We start from the raw sequence: 16,845 nt of genomic DNA on the forward strand, positions 1-16,845 counted from the left end.
AGTGCCCCACTGCTAAACTCTGTTTCTAAATCAGTTAGTTAATGTCTGTGTCCTGGGCGTGCCTGTCTGAGGAGCTGGGCAGCAGCCTTTAATGGTCCTGTTCTGAAGGAGAACATGAGAGAGAAGTGGGGAGTAAGTGGTCAAATGAGCTTGTTCACCCAACAGATCTCACCTTTATATCAGTTGTGGGGGCAAGGGGGATGCGGCCTCCTCCTGACAGGGAACAATCCTGTGACAATCCAGCCACTTCCCTAGTGAGCTACTTAACTTGGAGATGGGCCCTAACCCGAATGCCCCTGGACTCTGGTAAAATTCAGATCTTTGTGGTTGACTCTCATTTCCCTATGGGCCTGAACCAAAACCTCAGATCCAGAACCCCCCCAAAGTTGGGGAAGTTCTGATCTGAATCCAAACCCTGTGGCTCAGGCCCATCTGCTGAGCTGGCTGGTCCCCATGGCAGTTGGCTGGTCCATTACTCTGGTCAACGTGGTGGAAGGATTGGGTTATACAATTGATATTTCCTTCCACATCAGACCTCCCAGTATGTCTGCCTGGGGCGTTTGACTCATATGTCCCTCCTGACTGCTTTTTGGGCTCCCTCTGCTGTTCTTTGCTCTCACCTCTGGAGTCCTGCAGGGCCCATGCCGCTCCTGGGAGTAGCTGGACAACGCTACAGGCTCCACTGTCACCAGAACCCTGAGGAGAACCTGCCTGGTGTCCTCAGGCAGAGTCCAGGCCTTAGGCTGCTCAGTCAGGGCTGAGAGTAGAGGGGGGAAGGGTCTGCTGGGCCCCTTCCCTGCCTCCTGGTTCTAGAAGGTGGGCAGGCCTTGGAGCCTGGCCTTTCCTGCTGGAATTGAACCCGTTGTCTCCCTACTCTGGTGTGGCGTATGCACACCCCATTGTGTTCTCCAAGAGAGATGAATGGGAAAACAAGTGGCTGGATGGATGGAGTGTAATCCAGGGCATGCATAAGTAGTGCTGGGAGGGAGAGGGAAAGATGCCAGGGAGCTGGCTATGGTTCTCCTGGGAAGGCATCTGCCGTCTGCTTGTCGAAGTAGTATCTGCAGCCTTGAGGTGGTGGAGGATTCATCTCTGCCCCTCGATAACCAGAGAGCAATAGCAATGTAGCCCCCTCCTGTGGCCGCTGCCACCTTCAGACGGCCAGAAGACATGGCCACTCCCCTTGCCCTAGTAGCCATTCCTTTCCTGCCTCAGGACACAGACACTGTAATTCACTCTACTTAGGCCTGCTAGCCGGAGCTAACCAAGAACTCCATGTTGGGCTGCCACATGCTGCACGTCTCCTGAGCGCTCCTGTCACTGTGCCCTCTGCTCCCCTGTTTGCTCCTGGGCCTAATCCACAGGTATGGTCCTGATCTTCAAGGGCCTTAGCAAGGTGGAACCAGCCTGCCTCAGAGTCACCTCGTGACCCACTAACACAGCTGTGTTTATTGAGAACGCAGAAAGCAGGATGAAACGTTCACAGACCAGGCGTTCTTGGTGCTGCATCCTACCCTGTGGCATATCCTGACAGGAGACTGGAATGAGCTCTAGGCCATCTGGCTTCTTGCCCTTCTGCAAAAGCCTTCCCCATCATGCCCAGATACTGTGGTGATGGGCACAGCACAAGAACTTGAATAGAACAAAACAGCTGGGCAGGAGGCAAACGGTTTCACTGGCTGAACTCCAGGATGACAAGCAGAATCCATTCTGATCCCCTTTTCTGCTGTGGTCTGCCCCTTGACACTAAGATGATTGGTGTCTATTGAAAACTTACGGGAGAGAGATTTCCTCTCTTCTAGAAAAGTAAACAGAGGTCCACCTTTTCTCCTACAAAAGGATACCTTTTTTGTGTGTGCTCTGTAAGCAGAGAGATTCTCACTCTGTCTTGTCTTATGGTATGTGTACTCTTAAAGTGCTGCAGCGGCACTACAGGGTAGACACTGCTGCGATGGGAGAGACATACCTATGTCCATATCAGTTTTCAGTGTCAAGCAGCCCTTAAACTCACTGGTTGCATTGTATAGTGTGTGTTTGAGAGATTTTTTTTTTTTATTTTTTTTTAGGTTTTTCAAAAATCATGATCATCTTTAATTGTTCCATTCCAAAGAGGATATATGAAAGTTAGTTATTCAGTAGCTGTATACCTCAGAGGGATGAGTACAGCATCACAGTTAAAAAATACACCTAACTCCCAAGATGACAGAAGATGCTGGAGAGTATATGCCTTATACCATCAACCCAGACAAATAGAGTTTATTTTTTAAATATATACTTTATCATACACTAACTCCTGAGACTTTATCCATGAAGAGACAGGGAAGAGATCTGTAGGTAGCACATACAATATACTAAGTGATCAAAGCAAAACAGTAAAGCGCTGTCTTAACTGAGAGATCCGAGGCTGGGTTTCTCAGTCATTAGCAAAGATCATTGTATAATCCAGGTTTCACAGGCAGGATGGAGTAGTGCGTAGTGATACCGGACAAAGCAAAGCACAACTGTTTTCACTAAATGGAATATGTAAAAATGAGATGTTTAGGATGACCATAACATCCAGGGATTTTTCTGAATTGTATTTGGAAGTCTTACAGGTTGTTGTACCGTTAAACATGAGGCACAATTAACCAATAGTATATCATTCTGAGTAGAGATGTCTTCATTAATTTATACAGTTCAGCTGCAGCATTGGTTCTTAGAATCTAAGTGAATTGATGGCACAATAGACTTCTGTATGAAATGAGGTCAGGCATGTAGAAATTGAATGAGGACTCTACATGGTGAGGGCTGTGGGACAATAATAACTTCAAACGCCATATGTTTCCTGGAGACCCTCAAACATGCAGATCCAACCTTAGCAGATGTGGAATATAACATCATAGACTTAAAGGCAGTGCCAGCTTTGGAGATTAATTCTGTTCCCCCTGGGAGGAAATTGTGATCCCCTGAGGGACATACAAAGATTAGTATTAACAAGTCTCTAAAAGCATCCGAACAGTCAACTTGAATTTTCTCTTGTGTTCTACAGCCTTTAGGGGAAGCTGGCCCATATTTGGGGTTTTTAACTAAGCTTGTTTAACCCGCTGGTCGGGGTCTGTGTGTGTACTTGTCCTCCCCCTGTGCCCCATCCACAGGGGAAGCACTCGGCTTGAAGGTCTGGTTTTTTAGCTTGAACTGTAGCCTCATGCTTTTAGCCCTGGAGTTCCCTGCTTCAGTTCCCAGGGTTGGCCAAGATGGCACCCATCACATGAGTGGGGTTCTTCTGGGATGTGAACTGTTTTGAGACTACATGGGGTGAGTTTCCTCTGTCCAGAGGGTGTGTGTGATCCATTGGTCTGGGTCAGTGTGTTACACATTTCCCTCTGTAGAGATGTGAAGGGTCTCATCTCTCTAGCTGAGTAGTGGGGTCACATGTGCCACCTCTCAATGTATCACTTTTGTCCTGTGGTTTCCTGGTTCTCCTCTCTGCATCATGTAATGGCCGCTTTAGAGACTGAGTGGTTCTGTGTGTTGTAGCAGGGCTCCTCTCCTCTCTCACTGCATTCTCCCAGCTCCTATTACAAGTAAGAGATGGTGTGTGTGTCGGGGGCAGGAAGGTGGTGTGTGTGTCGGGGGCAGGGAGGTGGTGTGTGTGTGTGTGTTGTGTAGGCTTGGAGTGTGGTTTTAGGACTCCTAGTGCAGCCTCTCTTACAACAGTGATGTGAGAAACTTAAGGGCTTGTCTTCACTGCAGAGTTAACTTGGACTCTTCCTTGGTATTACCTCCTAGCTCCGCTCTCGTTCACACACAACACTCTTACCTGAATGTGGTGATGCTTTCGACCCGGACTAGCTGGTCTGCCCTGGGTTATAGGCTAACACTCAAATGCTGCTTATGCTTGGGCTGGTTAACCTGACCGCTTTGTGGTGAGGACACAGGCTAACCCATCTGAGAGCTGAAATTCCTCCAGTGCCTTCCCGCAGTTCATCTCCCCACCCCATGTGCCCAGGGAGATAGACACGTTCTCCCACAAGTCACTGGGAAAGAATCACAGAGCTACTCGTCTTACTGCCGTGCTAAGAACCATGAGCTATGACCCCAGAAATCCTAGGGCCTTGCACAGTGAGCGCAGCACCAGCGTGGGGGACACAGTAATTTGAGTCTGGTTGGCAGTGTGGCCGCTCACACCCAGGCTGGACTTGAGCGCTGATCACCTGAGTGAACTCTGAGGGAAGACATGGCCTAAGGCTAGAAGCCAGTTAACAAGGACAGATCTTATCAGGCGTCTCTCACGTCCTAGAAGTCATTGCCCCAGTTCACACAAACGGGTTCTTGTTGACAGTTTCAGCACAGCCTAGAGACTGAATGGCCACAGAGGCTGCCCCCGTTCCAGTCTCTCCAGGGCAGGAGAGAATCCAGTCGGTGGGATTTTGTGGTGAAGCCTGCAGAGCTGCTCCTCCCACAGTTATATTTTGTCAGCCCAAAAATCTGCAGCACATTGAAATGTTTAACGTTGGGGGTCTGTGAAATAGGGTTTAGGGTCAAACTAAATGGCTCAAGAAATGCTGATCGGGGTTGGGTGGGGTTGTGAGTGGGACTGGGACTGGGCCTTGGCTATGACTAGATTTATGCTGAGTGTTTCAGTCTTTGCAGTGGATGGTGCATCTGATGTTTCTCCTGACAAGTGTTTCACCTCTTCATCTGGTTAGCCAGATTCCCCATTCACATTCCTTCTTCCCCAGACACAAAATAACCTTTTGCCCTTGCGGGGCTAAGGGCTGGAGAATGCAGTGTGTGTTGAGATGCCGCTCTCTCATTTTGGGATCGCAGCTCAAGTCATAGGTGTCTTGATGCTAGATCAATGCGCCTCCTTTCCGGAAAATCCATCCGTGGTGCAAAACCACAGCCTAGCGTTTGCCATTGTGTTGACGCTCTGAGACAACAGGCGGAAACTCCCAGAGGAAACAGGAGGAAACGCTGATAAGAATCAGAGTTACAGGAATGTTTTCAATCTGGCTGTTTTATGGCTGCTCTGCTTATGACTAGAAAGCTTGTTCTTTATGTGATCAGCCCCTTAGGATCATAATGCATTTAAAGTGCAGCTCTCTCCTGACAATGTAAAATTGGCATCTTAATATTCACCAGGCCTACTCCCGGTGAGGCTGCGGTATCCTGCCTGCGCACTGTGGATGGTATAACAAGGCTTTACCTCTGTTAGCCCGGCAAAGCAGGAGTCTGTTCTGGTATGTGCACCACTGGGAGGATTGTTCACCAAGATCTAATTACAGGGTTGGGCAGTTACACCTATGCAAATCCACTGAAGACAATGAGGTTACACAGATTTGGCTGAGGCTGGAATTCAGCCTGCTGAGCCTTTTATTGGTCATGCAAGAAGGAGGAAAGCCCAGCTTGCATGCTCGGACCCCTGGATGAGTTTGCAGGACTTGGAATTGGGTGGGGGGGGCGGATCTGTAGTTGTAGACAAGTATATCTTGATTTGGAGCCACTGAGAGCCAATGCAAATGGATGGCATTGTTCATAGGGTCAGTCTTCAGAGTAGAACTGTGTGATTTAGATTGGGGCATGTTGAAAGTGTTTAGACTCTTAAGGCATAGTTTACCCACCTAATAAAGACTGCAATCAGCATCACTCTCATACCATTTTGCTGCTACTTTAATCACGTTGCCCTACACTTTGAGTTCTTTGGAATGGGTGTGGCAGCGGCTAATCCCATATTTATTTGTGGCCTGTTTTCCAAATTTTAGGAGTACAAACTACAAAAGGAGATCTGACGAGAGATTGATGTAAGGAGACATAAAGGGAAATGCCATCAAAGCTGTGAAAAGAAGAGCTGTGGGTAGCTCGAAAGCTTGTTTCTTTCGCCAACAGAAGTTGATCCAATAAAATATCACCTACTGTGTGAAAAGAAATAAACATTTCAAAGGCTTGTTATGGTTAGATAAACAGCTCTGAAATTGGCATTTTGCTGTTATGCGTGTTTGCTCTGTAGACATCTATCTGAGTTATTGCTGAGAAAATGCAGTCCGTGTATTTACTAGGATCATAGCAGCCATGGAGAATATCAATTGCTCTCATCAATTTGACTCCCAAATTCAAATGCTAGAATCAATCTGGTCAGTGATGTACAAGGCAAGACTCAAGATGGTTGTCAGATACAAAGAGGAGGCTGTATTGCTAGCAGGTACAAAAGAAATCATTTGATATGTGTCCTGAGCAACTCTTGATGTCACTGATAAAGGGAACACTGAGAACTTAGTGCTTGGATGTCAAGGCACGAGGCGTCGTGGGTCTCAGGTCCGAGAGGCTCTCTTTTCAGACTATAACCAAGGAACTTGTTAAACGTGAGACCTTACAGGAGGCTGAGCACAGGGTTGGGAGACGGGAGGTGCTGAGTTCTAATCCTGGCTCTATCACTTAATACGTCCTGGGCCTTCGGACAAGTCACTTGCCTGCTCCGACCTTCCATCTGTACAGTGGGGTGAGGATACTCCTTGCCTAGAGATAGTCTAAGGCTGACTAGTTGGAATGCATGTTTGAAATGAAAGGTGCTTTATAAACTAGGAGCATTATCAAATGCTCCATATGGCCAGGCAGTGTCTAGTGAATGACAAGGAGGATCTAGAAACAGACCTGGTGCCTGAGATTTTTATGGACTAACAATGTTTGGCAGTAAAGGATTGTGCTGATTCTGCCTCTGACGTCTACTGTTTTCTCCCCACACAGGCTATGAGCATCAGCAAAGCCATCAATACACAGGAAGCGCCAGTGAAAGAGAAACATGCCCGCAGTATCCTTTTCCTTAGCAAAGACAGTGACCCCTGCTTCTCAGAGGCCAGTACTGTGGCCAGTTTTCAAAAGGAGCTTTGTAATCTCATGGCCAAGTTTCTCTACACATCATCACGCAATTCCCAATTAGATCTCATACTTCAGGGTGTCTTTTAATTGCCCTGGGGATCAGACAGGAATTTGCCAATAGATGATGGGGGTTTTTGGGGAGTGGGGCAGGTCGGGAGGAGATATGCCTTCCTCTGAGTCATAGGTTGCAGCTGCGGGGAGGACACTGGACTTGACAGACCCTTGGTTTGATGTGAGATGGCATGTTACATGTTCCAGGGTCTTTGCTGTGATCAGTAAACGTGCAGCACAGGGAGAAATATAACATAAAATCATTTTCAGCCACTCGCTGACAAAGAGCGGGAGCTGGGTACAGAGGGGGTGAGGCAGTTCTGCTCTTTCCATTGCTTGCAGGGACATGGGGCTGCACTTGGATGTCCCGCCGCCTGCAACACACTCCATTCCCAGGCCATCCTTTTGGTGTGCCATCACACCAGGGTCCCGCTGGAAGCCCTTTGTAAAAATAAAATGTAACATAAATTCGTGATTTGTGTTACTCAAACCCTGGCTCTTTTAATGAGGCGAGAGTCGTAATGAGAAGCTGATTGAGATAAAGGAGACTTAGATAATGAGCGTGTCTGATTGGAATGGCTGCCCTGAGTTTCTACCTGTTCAATTAGCCTTGACGTCTGGAAAGGGATTATCTTGGGAACTCACCATGAGAAAGGAGCATTTACTTTCTGGTCCTACGCTATTGGCCTCCCCCTGCCCAGCAGCTCCATCCTCAGCTGGAAGTTCTGCCACGTTCTGCACAAAGTCCTGAGAGACGGGCATCCTAATGTAAGTGGCTCCTTCCCTTCCGCTTAATGCTCATGTACTCTGCATTCATAGAGCGTGTCTCATCCGTACCTTTCGAAGCCCCTCATGAAGGAGGCTCCCCATCTGGCAGAGAGGGAAACTGAGGCACAGAAAGTTGAAGTGACTTGCCGGACAGCACATGGCAAGTCAGTGGCAGAGCCGGTAGCAGAACCCAGGACTCTTGGCTCCCAGTTGCTGGGGCTGTAGGTTAGACTCTGAGTGCATAGGAGAGGGTAACTCTGTTGCCTCTTGCTGGCTGGTGGGAGGGCAGAACTTTCCACCGTCATAGATGAGCATGTGCCCTACTTCACCAAGCTGGCGGAAACCTGGCGAGGCATTTAAAAAGTCAGAGGGAGGAGAGGTATCAGAAATAGGAGAAAGCGTGTCTGGCTGGTCCAGCAACATTTTACAGTCTGGGCAGCGGGTGCAAGTTCGTCTGTGCTTAAGGAAGCCTTCGTGGGCTGCAGCATTTACTGATGTGTTTCTGCTGCTGAACTCCCTTAATTTCCTCTGCAGCGTATTAACACACTCCTCCTGCGAGGAGCATTAATGTTCACCTCACATGTATTGCGGAGCTCTCCTCCCTCACTACTCCATGCGCCGCTTCCTGGAGATCGGTGCCTGGCCCTCCAGCGAATACAAGGCTACAATTCACTGGCGAGGCCCGGCTGCGATCAGCTGTGTCGTCTGTGAATGCTGAGGGCCTTGCTGGGGTCTCCTGTTCCACTACCACCCCTCTATTTTTAACGTTTAATGCAAGAGGTTTGGGACGCAGCAGTGAGCTTGGGGAGGAGGCTTCTTCCTGGCAGCTTGCAGGCTAACCACAGAGGCTGATACCGACGCTAGTGTTAGGCTGATTGGGTTGAGAGATATTCGAGCTTTGGGTTTTAAACACCTAGATCACTAGCTCAGCACTTGGGTACCAAGGTGAAAGGCACCTAGGAAAACCCTTAGCTAGATAACAATTCAGTGAAGCTTCCAAAAATGTTGTTAATCTTCACTACATTCAATTTAGTAAATCCTGAGTAAAGCAGTCCCCCATCATAATGATTATACATAGGCACTTGCCTAGTGCTTTTAACTGGTAGATTTCAAAGCACTTCTTGAAAGTGGGTGTCATTGTTCTTGTCTCATAGTTGGAGAAACTGAGTCACAGTGAGTTTGTAACTGGCCCAAAGTCACAGAAGCAGAAGTGGGACTAGCACCTGGGTCTCCTGACTCCTAGTTCCCTACTCTGATTACTAGACCTGCTTCCCAAAAAGCATCATTGTGTTTAAAGTGCTCTAACAGATCCTTTAAGAGTGTACACACCTCTTTCTTGGACCAGCTCCATTGTTTTTAGACTGAAACTTCAGCTCAGTCTCCACCTTCTATGGACAAATGGGATCCATTCCTGGTTCCTGCTAGAGGACCAGGAGCCATTAGATCCATCCCTCCAGTCAAAAATCTTGTTGCCACTTTGAACCAGTTAAAATTTTCCCCTGGAATTTCCTTGTGTTGCTTCCTCACAATAGGCCAGCAAAGGGGGAACTGACAAATCCAGATCTGTACGGTGCAACAGATGAGGATGAGAGGGGGGTTGTAGACTGGGAGGGGCAGTTCAGGGCAGGCTTGTCTTGATCCTCGTATGTCTGACCTCTCTGCCTTTTTCCACAGGTTCTTCAAGACTGTCAGAGATATCGGAGTAATATCCGAGAGACAGGAGACCTGTGGGTGAGTTGCAACAATGGCCTGTGCTGGCCACTGAAAGCCTTACATTGAAAAGGGGGTAGAGCTGGGAGGCCTTTGGTGCAGTGCGGGGAACGGGGGTGTCCGTTGGTGAATGCTTTGTTTCTGAGTGGGGCGTTGAAGGGTTCTGTGCTGTGGCACGAAGGCTTTTGAGTGGTGGTTGGGTACTACAGAAATAATTAAACATCACCTTAACGCTCATAATCCCTAAACTGTAATCCCTAAGTAGCGAGGATTGCGTCACCTACCGCTGAAGTGCGGCCATCTTGAGGGGTGAATGGCGCACAGGAGCTGCGTGTTACACAGCAACTCTAGGGGAGTTTAGGACAGGAGGTGGGAGAGACTGTTGCATCTAACTGACACTGCAAAGGGTGGTAGGAGGGGATGGGAGAGGGTAGGTAGGCGATAAATGCAATTGCCTAAATTGGAACTTGTCCATATTCTTCTCACGTTTGGATCATGAATAAAATGAAAGTCTTTTCTACCTTCGGCAGGGGATTGGAAGTGATTTACCCTTTGGAACTGAACCAGTGATTTCTTCTTCCTGATGAGACTAGAAATGCAGTTCTGTTTGTGAATGAGAGTTGTATTTAGAGGCATGGGAGGTCCCGCCCTACTGTGCCCACAATTACATTTTTCTTCCTGGTCCTTTGGAGGCCAGATCCTCAGGTGGCAGAAATCAGTGGCGCTCATTTGACTTCAACGGAGCTGCGCCTGTTTATACCCACGGAAAATCTGGGCCAAAGATTGGAGACACTCGCCTCTTTGTTGGCTGAGTCCTGTTCAGCTGAGTGTAATGATGAATGTTTAGTGTCACCCACAAGTTTTGTAATGTTTTCCTGATATTCCTTGGCAGGGGCACTTGCATGACAGATATGGGCAGCTTGTGAATATTTATACCAAACTTCTACTCACCAAGATATCCTTTCACCTAAAGGTAATTCCATCTCCCACCCTCCCTGAAATTTTGACAGATTTTTGCTACAAAGCTGCTGTTCTCTTTCTCTTATTTGTTGAATTCACACTGTTCTGAGAGCAGGTGTGAATACAAGATTAGGAAGAGCCATGATTGAGCAGGGATCTTAGCTTGAATGTACCTATGTGTCTGGAGTGGAGGTGTGGGACCTGCCATAAAAATATTACTGAATTTATGAAGACTTTTCTTTTTGAAGCATCCTGACTTTCCCCCAGGCCTAGAAGTGACGGATGAGGTGCTAGAAAAGGCTGCTGGGACAGATGTGAATAACATGTAAGTTTCCTTTTAGGTATTTAAAACCTTCTACAAAGCATAATGACTCTCTTTGTCCTGAGCACCATTAATGTAAATGGTGCATCCTGCTAATGAAATACTCCACATTAAAGTTCAAAGTGCTCTGTGTTGGAGAAAGAGGCCAGCTTATTTTATTAGACTGATATAGCCATAAAATGCATCATAAATCTGAGCGAGGCAAACAGCATCTTTGCACTGAAGCACCTTTGCGGAGTGCTGCGTGAGCTGTGAGCAAGACTGTTGTTCATCATTTATAAGTGGTAAGATGGTGCTGAGTGTAAATGCTGATGATACTCCTCCTGCAGAGAACTTCAGCCTCAGTCCACATCAGCCAACCCTTCCAGCCATGGGCCAAAGTGCAAATAAGCAAAGGCCTGATTTTCAGAGGACCTGAGTACCTGCAGCTCTTATTGGAGTCCTGAGTGTTCGGCACCTCTGAAAAGCAGGCCCCAAAGTTCTGTCATCTTAAGCAGCACATCAGGAAACAGTCAGATCTGTTAGATGCTTTCCAAAGGGTAGTGGTGGAAGCCCCTTTCCTTGTCTCAAGACTGGACAGAGCTGTGGTAAAGACCCGGTCAGGAACAAGCTGGGGTGGGAGGGTTTGCCTAGATGGCCCAATAGGGACATTCCACCTCTCTACCTCTGACTTCTGTGATCCCGATACCAAAGCCCATTTGTTAGGCAGATGGCAGCCAGGACCCCGTGGTAAGAACGCCCAGATAGCTGCTTCCCAGAAGTCCCTAGGGGCCAATGGCTGACATTCGCTTATTCTGTGTGCACCAGAATGCAATGAAAAATAGCCCAGTGGCTCCACTCCCAGCCTCATCTCATTCTGGCTGGGAACCCTCAGGAAGTGACTTGCGTGCTATAAGGAGGGGGCTGACCCTGTTGCACAGCAGGGGGGGCTGATAGTCCGATTCACGAGCGGGATGGGGTAAGGGGGAAGAATCTGCTTCTCTCTCCATGGACATGTTGGCCCTCTGCAGCATCTTGGGTCCTAACGGCAGTGCCTAACGGGTGATAATAGAACAGTACAGTGCACCGGTCCTGGGGGGGGAAGAGATTACAGCATTCGATGGTCCTGGCCCCAAACATGCACCTTCCTCTGTGTTACCACCGTGGTTGATGGCCTTTACTGTGGAGTGCTTCAGTATTTTCTGACGAAAGGGCACACAGTGCTGTAGTAATAAGGGCTTCTCCAGGGATGAGAGAGGAAGGAAGTTTTGTGTGTTAGCATTGCAGGAATGTGTCCCCTCCCGATGACAACACTGCAGGACTAAACTTAAGACAGCACCCTATGGTCATGGCCCCCAAACACAATGGAAACCCAGGGCAAGTAGCGTATCATGTTGCACTGTTACTGCAGTATTACCAAGAGTTTCTCTGGTACTGTAGTAATCCTCTCACTTGCTGGCTGGCAGTTCGGTTTGTATGTATAGCCTGCTTGCTACCCTGGCACGGTGTGCCGATAGTAAAAAGAAATGACTGGAGCTGTGGTCGGAACAGTGCAGCTGACAGTGTTGTGAAGGTGCCTTACAATACTGTGCTGTACAATGCTTCAGCATCTTTTTTAATAAGGGTTTCTACGCTGATCCTGACCTTGCTCTTCGTGTAACGTGATGGGGGGGATTTTGTTTTTTCAGCTTTCAGCTCACAGTCGAAATGTTTGATTACATGGACTGTGAACTCAAACTCACAGAGTCAGGTAAGCAATGTGACCCTGTCCTCTACTGTTTGGGGTATTTTCTCCAGGCTGATGTTAGTTTCTCGTCTCAGTCAGTAATCAAGTGAAGAGCTCGTCTTTTCTCATCTAATAATGAGCTCCATAGGTTTAAAGTAGTCTTTCAGCTTTGTTTGCTTGCTTATAAACACAACTGTCTAAACAGGCCAATTTGGGGAAGATATTTAACATTCTGACTGCTTGTAGCAAACCTATATTGGCTCTGAACGATGACAAACCATGTGTGGTAGTGCTGGGAAAAGATGTATTTTTATTGCTCATTGATACAAAGATGTTAATTACATGCATTCCGCAAAGCTTTTATTCCCATAAACTGGAGACTGCAGTCAGTAATGTATTCTTTATAAATATTCATTTCCCTTTCTGAAATGTCCTCTTTGAGAGCTGAAGGACTCGGCAAGTGGAAACAGCGAGGGCTGCTTTTAGTTACTTGCCTAGTCTCATTCTGAAAGAATTTTTGATGACTTAAAATTTTTGTTTTTTATTTTTTTAACCAGCCAGGAACGTGCAGCTGGAGAGGGGGCAGGAAATGTAATATATTCTAATGGTCTTCACTTCCCGAGTGACTAAAAACACTTGATTCTCTTACTGTCTCCTCCAAGATGGTTGTAAATGATCCAATTATGCTGGGGGGTGGAAATTAAAACTGCCATTTTATAGTCACAAATACTTGAATCTGAACATAGAGGAAGTCGAAGTTGAATATTCTGGCTGGATTTCTGTAAAAGAAAGGAAGAATTTTCTGACCGTTGACGACATGGTGTTACAAAATCTACAGTAATGGCAATCCAGTCTCATGGCCAGGGCATGAGACAATTCCAGCATGGAGCAGGAGGGAATCTTATACCCCCTCTGTTCTCATCCCCTTTCACAATTGTTTACCTGCCCCCTCTTCCTTTTGTAGCATCAAATATTGGCTGCTGCTTGAGGCGAGATATCTGAGCAGGTGGATGGGTGTGACAGAACAGGTGTCTTACATTGAGAATAAAAGCTAAAGAGGTTCTGCCCATCTCGGTCTCAGTATCTTTAACCTCAAGTGCTCGGTGCCAAGCAGCCCCTGGAGAGAACCCAGGTAGTTCATAAGTGACTCTGAGAAGAGCTCTGAAAGTTCTGATCACAAGGAGGGGCAGCTGCTTTGCTCCCACTAGTCTAGTTCAGCTGCACTGGCCTTGCATGTGAACCAAGAGTTCAGTCCCCTTGTGGCAGGTAGAGATATGGACTTTGTAGTTATTATAAAGCTTTGTAATCCAGGTAGCACACTCCACTCTGCCCAATGGCAAGTTGAGTAAACAAAGACACTAGGGCTCCAGCTGCAGGCTCAGTCAGAATTACCGTATGCTGCTTCCCCAGAATGACACCAATCTGTACCTATCTCATCCAAGATCTCGCTAGCCACCCCAGCTGCACTGCAGTGGCTTTTAACATGTCACACTGTAACCTGACACTGGGTAAAGGCTTCATCTGTGCAGGTCTCGCCTCCTGGTCCCGATTCGATTCTGCCTGGTAGCAGTAGATAGACGCAGGCAGGAGTTGTCTGTGATCTGCCCAGTATTAGAAGCCAGAGCTCCTGCGTCCCAGCCTGGTATCTTAACCAGGAGGCTGTTCTTCCTCTCTTGGGAGCAGCCTGTCAGTGAGACGCTTCTGTCCTGCCTGAACATGCCCCTGGGCAGCCTGTATTTAACTGTATCTCCTACTGGATGAAACCATTGCAGAGTCCTAACCCCGCTTCCTCCTGCAGTTCTCAGACAGCTCAACACCGCCATGGCCGTGTCTCAGATGTCGTCTGTTCAGTGCAGGCTGGCTCCTCTCATCCAGGTGATCCAGGACTGCAGCCACCTCTATCACTACACCGTCCAGTTAATGTTCAAGCTCCACGCCTGTGAGTCACCCGCTGTGCACGATTTCCTGAAGCTCTGCCCCTCTGGCGTCTGAACTCGCTGTCGCATCTGCTGCTTGCAGACACCACTGCACCTGTGGCAGTTCAGCTACCCTGGGTGCTGGGTTAAAGCCATTAACAGGTGCCAGCCTGCAACAGCTTCATGTTTAGAACACCGAGCTGGCTTTGTCTGCGGCACTGAAATGCCTTCAGTAGCTTGGCACCTTTCACCTCACTACACTGCAAAACACGTTCAGGCCCCTTGCCCCTTCCTCCACCCCAGCCTTTCTGACAGTGCCGGACACTGGGTGGCTGAATATCTAATTCAGTGCACTACCCTGTGCAAGCAGGGGCCGTGGGGAACTGGGTGCAGTTCTGTGGAGGTCAGACCAGGTGAGCTAATGGTCCCGTCTGCCCTTGGAATCGATGAGTCTGTTGTTTCAGGCCCTGTCCATTCTGAGACCAGACCCGTGCTGGCTGACAGCCCAGGGGTTAGCAGGGCTCTCACATGAATTTTCTGGCTGGTGGGGACAGGCGCATAGGGCGCCTATTGCTTGGTGTTAGAATACGGTTCTGGAAGTAAAAATCCCGGTGCACCATAGTCAGGAAACAGCTGGAACTCTTCCAGCAATGGCTGCATTTCAAGATGGTTCTAGGCTGGAGCGGGCTCCGCTGGCTGTCACTGAGCCTTGGTAGGTGATTGCTAATATACAATCCCTTACCTGAGCCATTAATCTCTCCTTCTCCCCCGGCGGCTGGGTGCCAGCTACGTTATTAAAGCCCAAGTGTTGGCTTAAGATAACTAAGTGCCCCATGGTGCATTTTGCAAACCTCTCCCTTCGTGATGGTCTCTCACCGAGGCCATTTGCTTGATTTCATGGGCCAAGCTTCAGTTTCCTCTTGCCGCCAGAGTTAAAGCCGTGATCTGCATGTGACGGTTCTGAGCCGAGCAAGTCATTCCTATGCCTTTTAAAGGCCCTTCCCCCACTGTAAAGATACACTTTAATCCCAGAGCACCTTTCCCGGCAATCAGCTTTCAGTTTTCGTATCCCTGCAGCTCAGTAACACTATCAGGCTTGGCTGTGTGTATGGAAGGTTTATAAAGTACACGCTCTGATTGTGGACTGTAGTCCACTTGTTTCCACTGCTGACTTTTTGACTAGTTCCCTTGTTTGCAGTACATGCTTTGTTACTGGTTCTCAAGGGAGCAGCGAGGAAGGGTTTGATTTCACCTGGAGGTTGGGAACCCGAGTATTCGACATTCCCAGGAAATGTGAGAGGGTCAGAGCCCCGTCTCCTTTCAGCATCATGCTTCCCACTTGGATTAAAAGATCAAATTGAGCTTGGCTGAAACACAAATGGCCATCTCCCACCCTGCATTCCTAATTTCCAGGCCAAGCTTTTATGGACAAACGTAATGAAATGTACATTTCTTGAACACTCTGGACTCTGAGAGTAACTTCCCCCTGACTAGCCCAATGTGATTCACAAGCACTCGCTAGCTAAGCCTTCCAGTGTCCCATGAGATGTAAAAGAGATCTAGCAACAGCTGCAGCCACAGCTGGGGTGGAACACAGCAGAATTCCTGTGTCACTTTCATCTGACAGGCAACAGGTTGGATTCCCATTGAGGCATCAGTAACTAAACTGCAGCAACGTCTGGGGACTGGCTTTAGCCCCTTGACCCTACCTAGATTTTTTTTTAAAGTAGTTTGTGGTCAGATCACATTTTAGTACATTTTCTCCGGAGTGTTCAGAGGTCTCTTTCTCACCCAGTATTTCATGGGCAGTTTCTTCCAGCTAGTTGGATCAGGTGTATGGAAAGGTCCTTTCCCAGCTGAAGCATTGAGTGGTACTGTGCTCTGTGCGCTGACTTAGCACCTGCTGTGTTTATCAGGCTGGGCTGGTAATTCCTTTATCTCCTCGACTGTTCTAGGTCTGCCAGCTGATACGCTGCAAGGTCACCGAGACCGGTTCCACGAGCAGTTCCGCAGGTAACGAAGGGCGCCCTAGTGCGGGGCAGTGACTCGCAGCTGTTCTGAATGCTCCATTCACCAAGGCTCCCACTACTCCCATTTTAATGATTTTCGTTTTCTTCTCTCTAGCCTCAAAAACTTCTTTAAAAGGGCTTCAGACATGTTGTACTTCAAGCGGCTCATCCAGATCCCGAGGCTGCCAGAGGTACCATCCGCTTTCCTTACTGCATGCTGATGTCTTTTGACACGAAACCAGAAACATACACGACACTTTACAGAATACCCAGAAACGGAGTCCCTGCCCCAAAGGCCTTGCAGTCTATTATGTGCATGCGGTGCCTGGGAAGCAGTGTGCCGTAGTGAGGGCTCTGAAACAAGAAGGCTTGGCAGCAACCCAAGCCAGGCGCTTCAGGGTAGAAAACGGGTAACCCTGTCGATCTCAGTTGCCTAGGGGCAACTCATGGCTCTCCAGGTGTCCAAATGCACCTCAAAGTCCAGGAGCAAGGAAATTCAGAGCTAAAGGTGCCTCGCTTGAGCGTTAATTCTCCCTGTAACGACGGCCT

The 16,845-nt window shown here is 48.2% G+C and overlaps 1 protein-coding gene across 6 annotated transcripts in view; it reads left to right on the plus strand.

The window, feature by feature from the left end:
- HIP1R (huntingtin interacting protein 1 related) overlaps positions 1 to 16,845 on the plus strand; it is a 57,164-nt gene that overhangs the window by 19,402 nt on the left and 20,917 nt on the right. For 2 of the 6 annotated variants that reach the window (XM_044989968.1, XM_044989971.1), the window contains exons 2-10: positions 6,724 to 6,787; positions 7,532 to 7,674; positions 9,349 to 9,405; positions 10,277 to 10,357; positions 10,593 to 10,669; positions 12,334 to 12,395; positions 14,170 to 14,310; positions 16,243 to 16,300; positions 16,412 to 16,487. In XM_044989968.1, coding sequence (XP_044845903.1) covers positions 6,724 to 6,787; positions 7,532 to 7,674; positions 9,349 to 9,405; positions 10,277 to 10,357; positions 10,593 to 10,669; positions 12,334 to 12,395; positions 14,170 to 14,310; positions 16,243 to 16,300; positions 16,412 to 16,487 — 759 coding nt within the window. Of the gene's footprint in view, positions 1 to 282; positions 307 to 1,349; positions 1,365 to 5,179; positions 5,223 to 6,157; positions 6,182 to 6,723; positions 6,788 to 7,531; positions 7,675 to 9,348; positions 9,406 to 10,276; positions 10,358 to 10,592; positions 10,670 to 12,333; positions 12,396 to 14,169; positions 14,311 to 16,242; positions 16,301 to 16,411; positions 16,488 to 16,845 lie in introns of those variants that run through there. The other 4 variants (XM_044989970.1, XM_044989972.1, XM_044989969.1 and 1 more) reach the window with 4 other exon arrangements.

Source organism: Mauremys mutica, chromosome 16 (assembly GCF_020497125.1).
Source record: "Mauremys mutica isolate MM-2020 ecotype Southern chromosome 16, ASM2049712v1, whole genome shotgun sequence".
Lineage (NCBI taxonomy): Eukaryota > Metazoa > Chordata > Testudines > Geoemydidae > Mauremys > Mauremys mutica.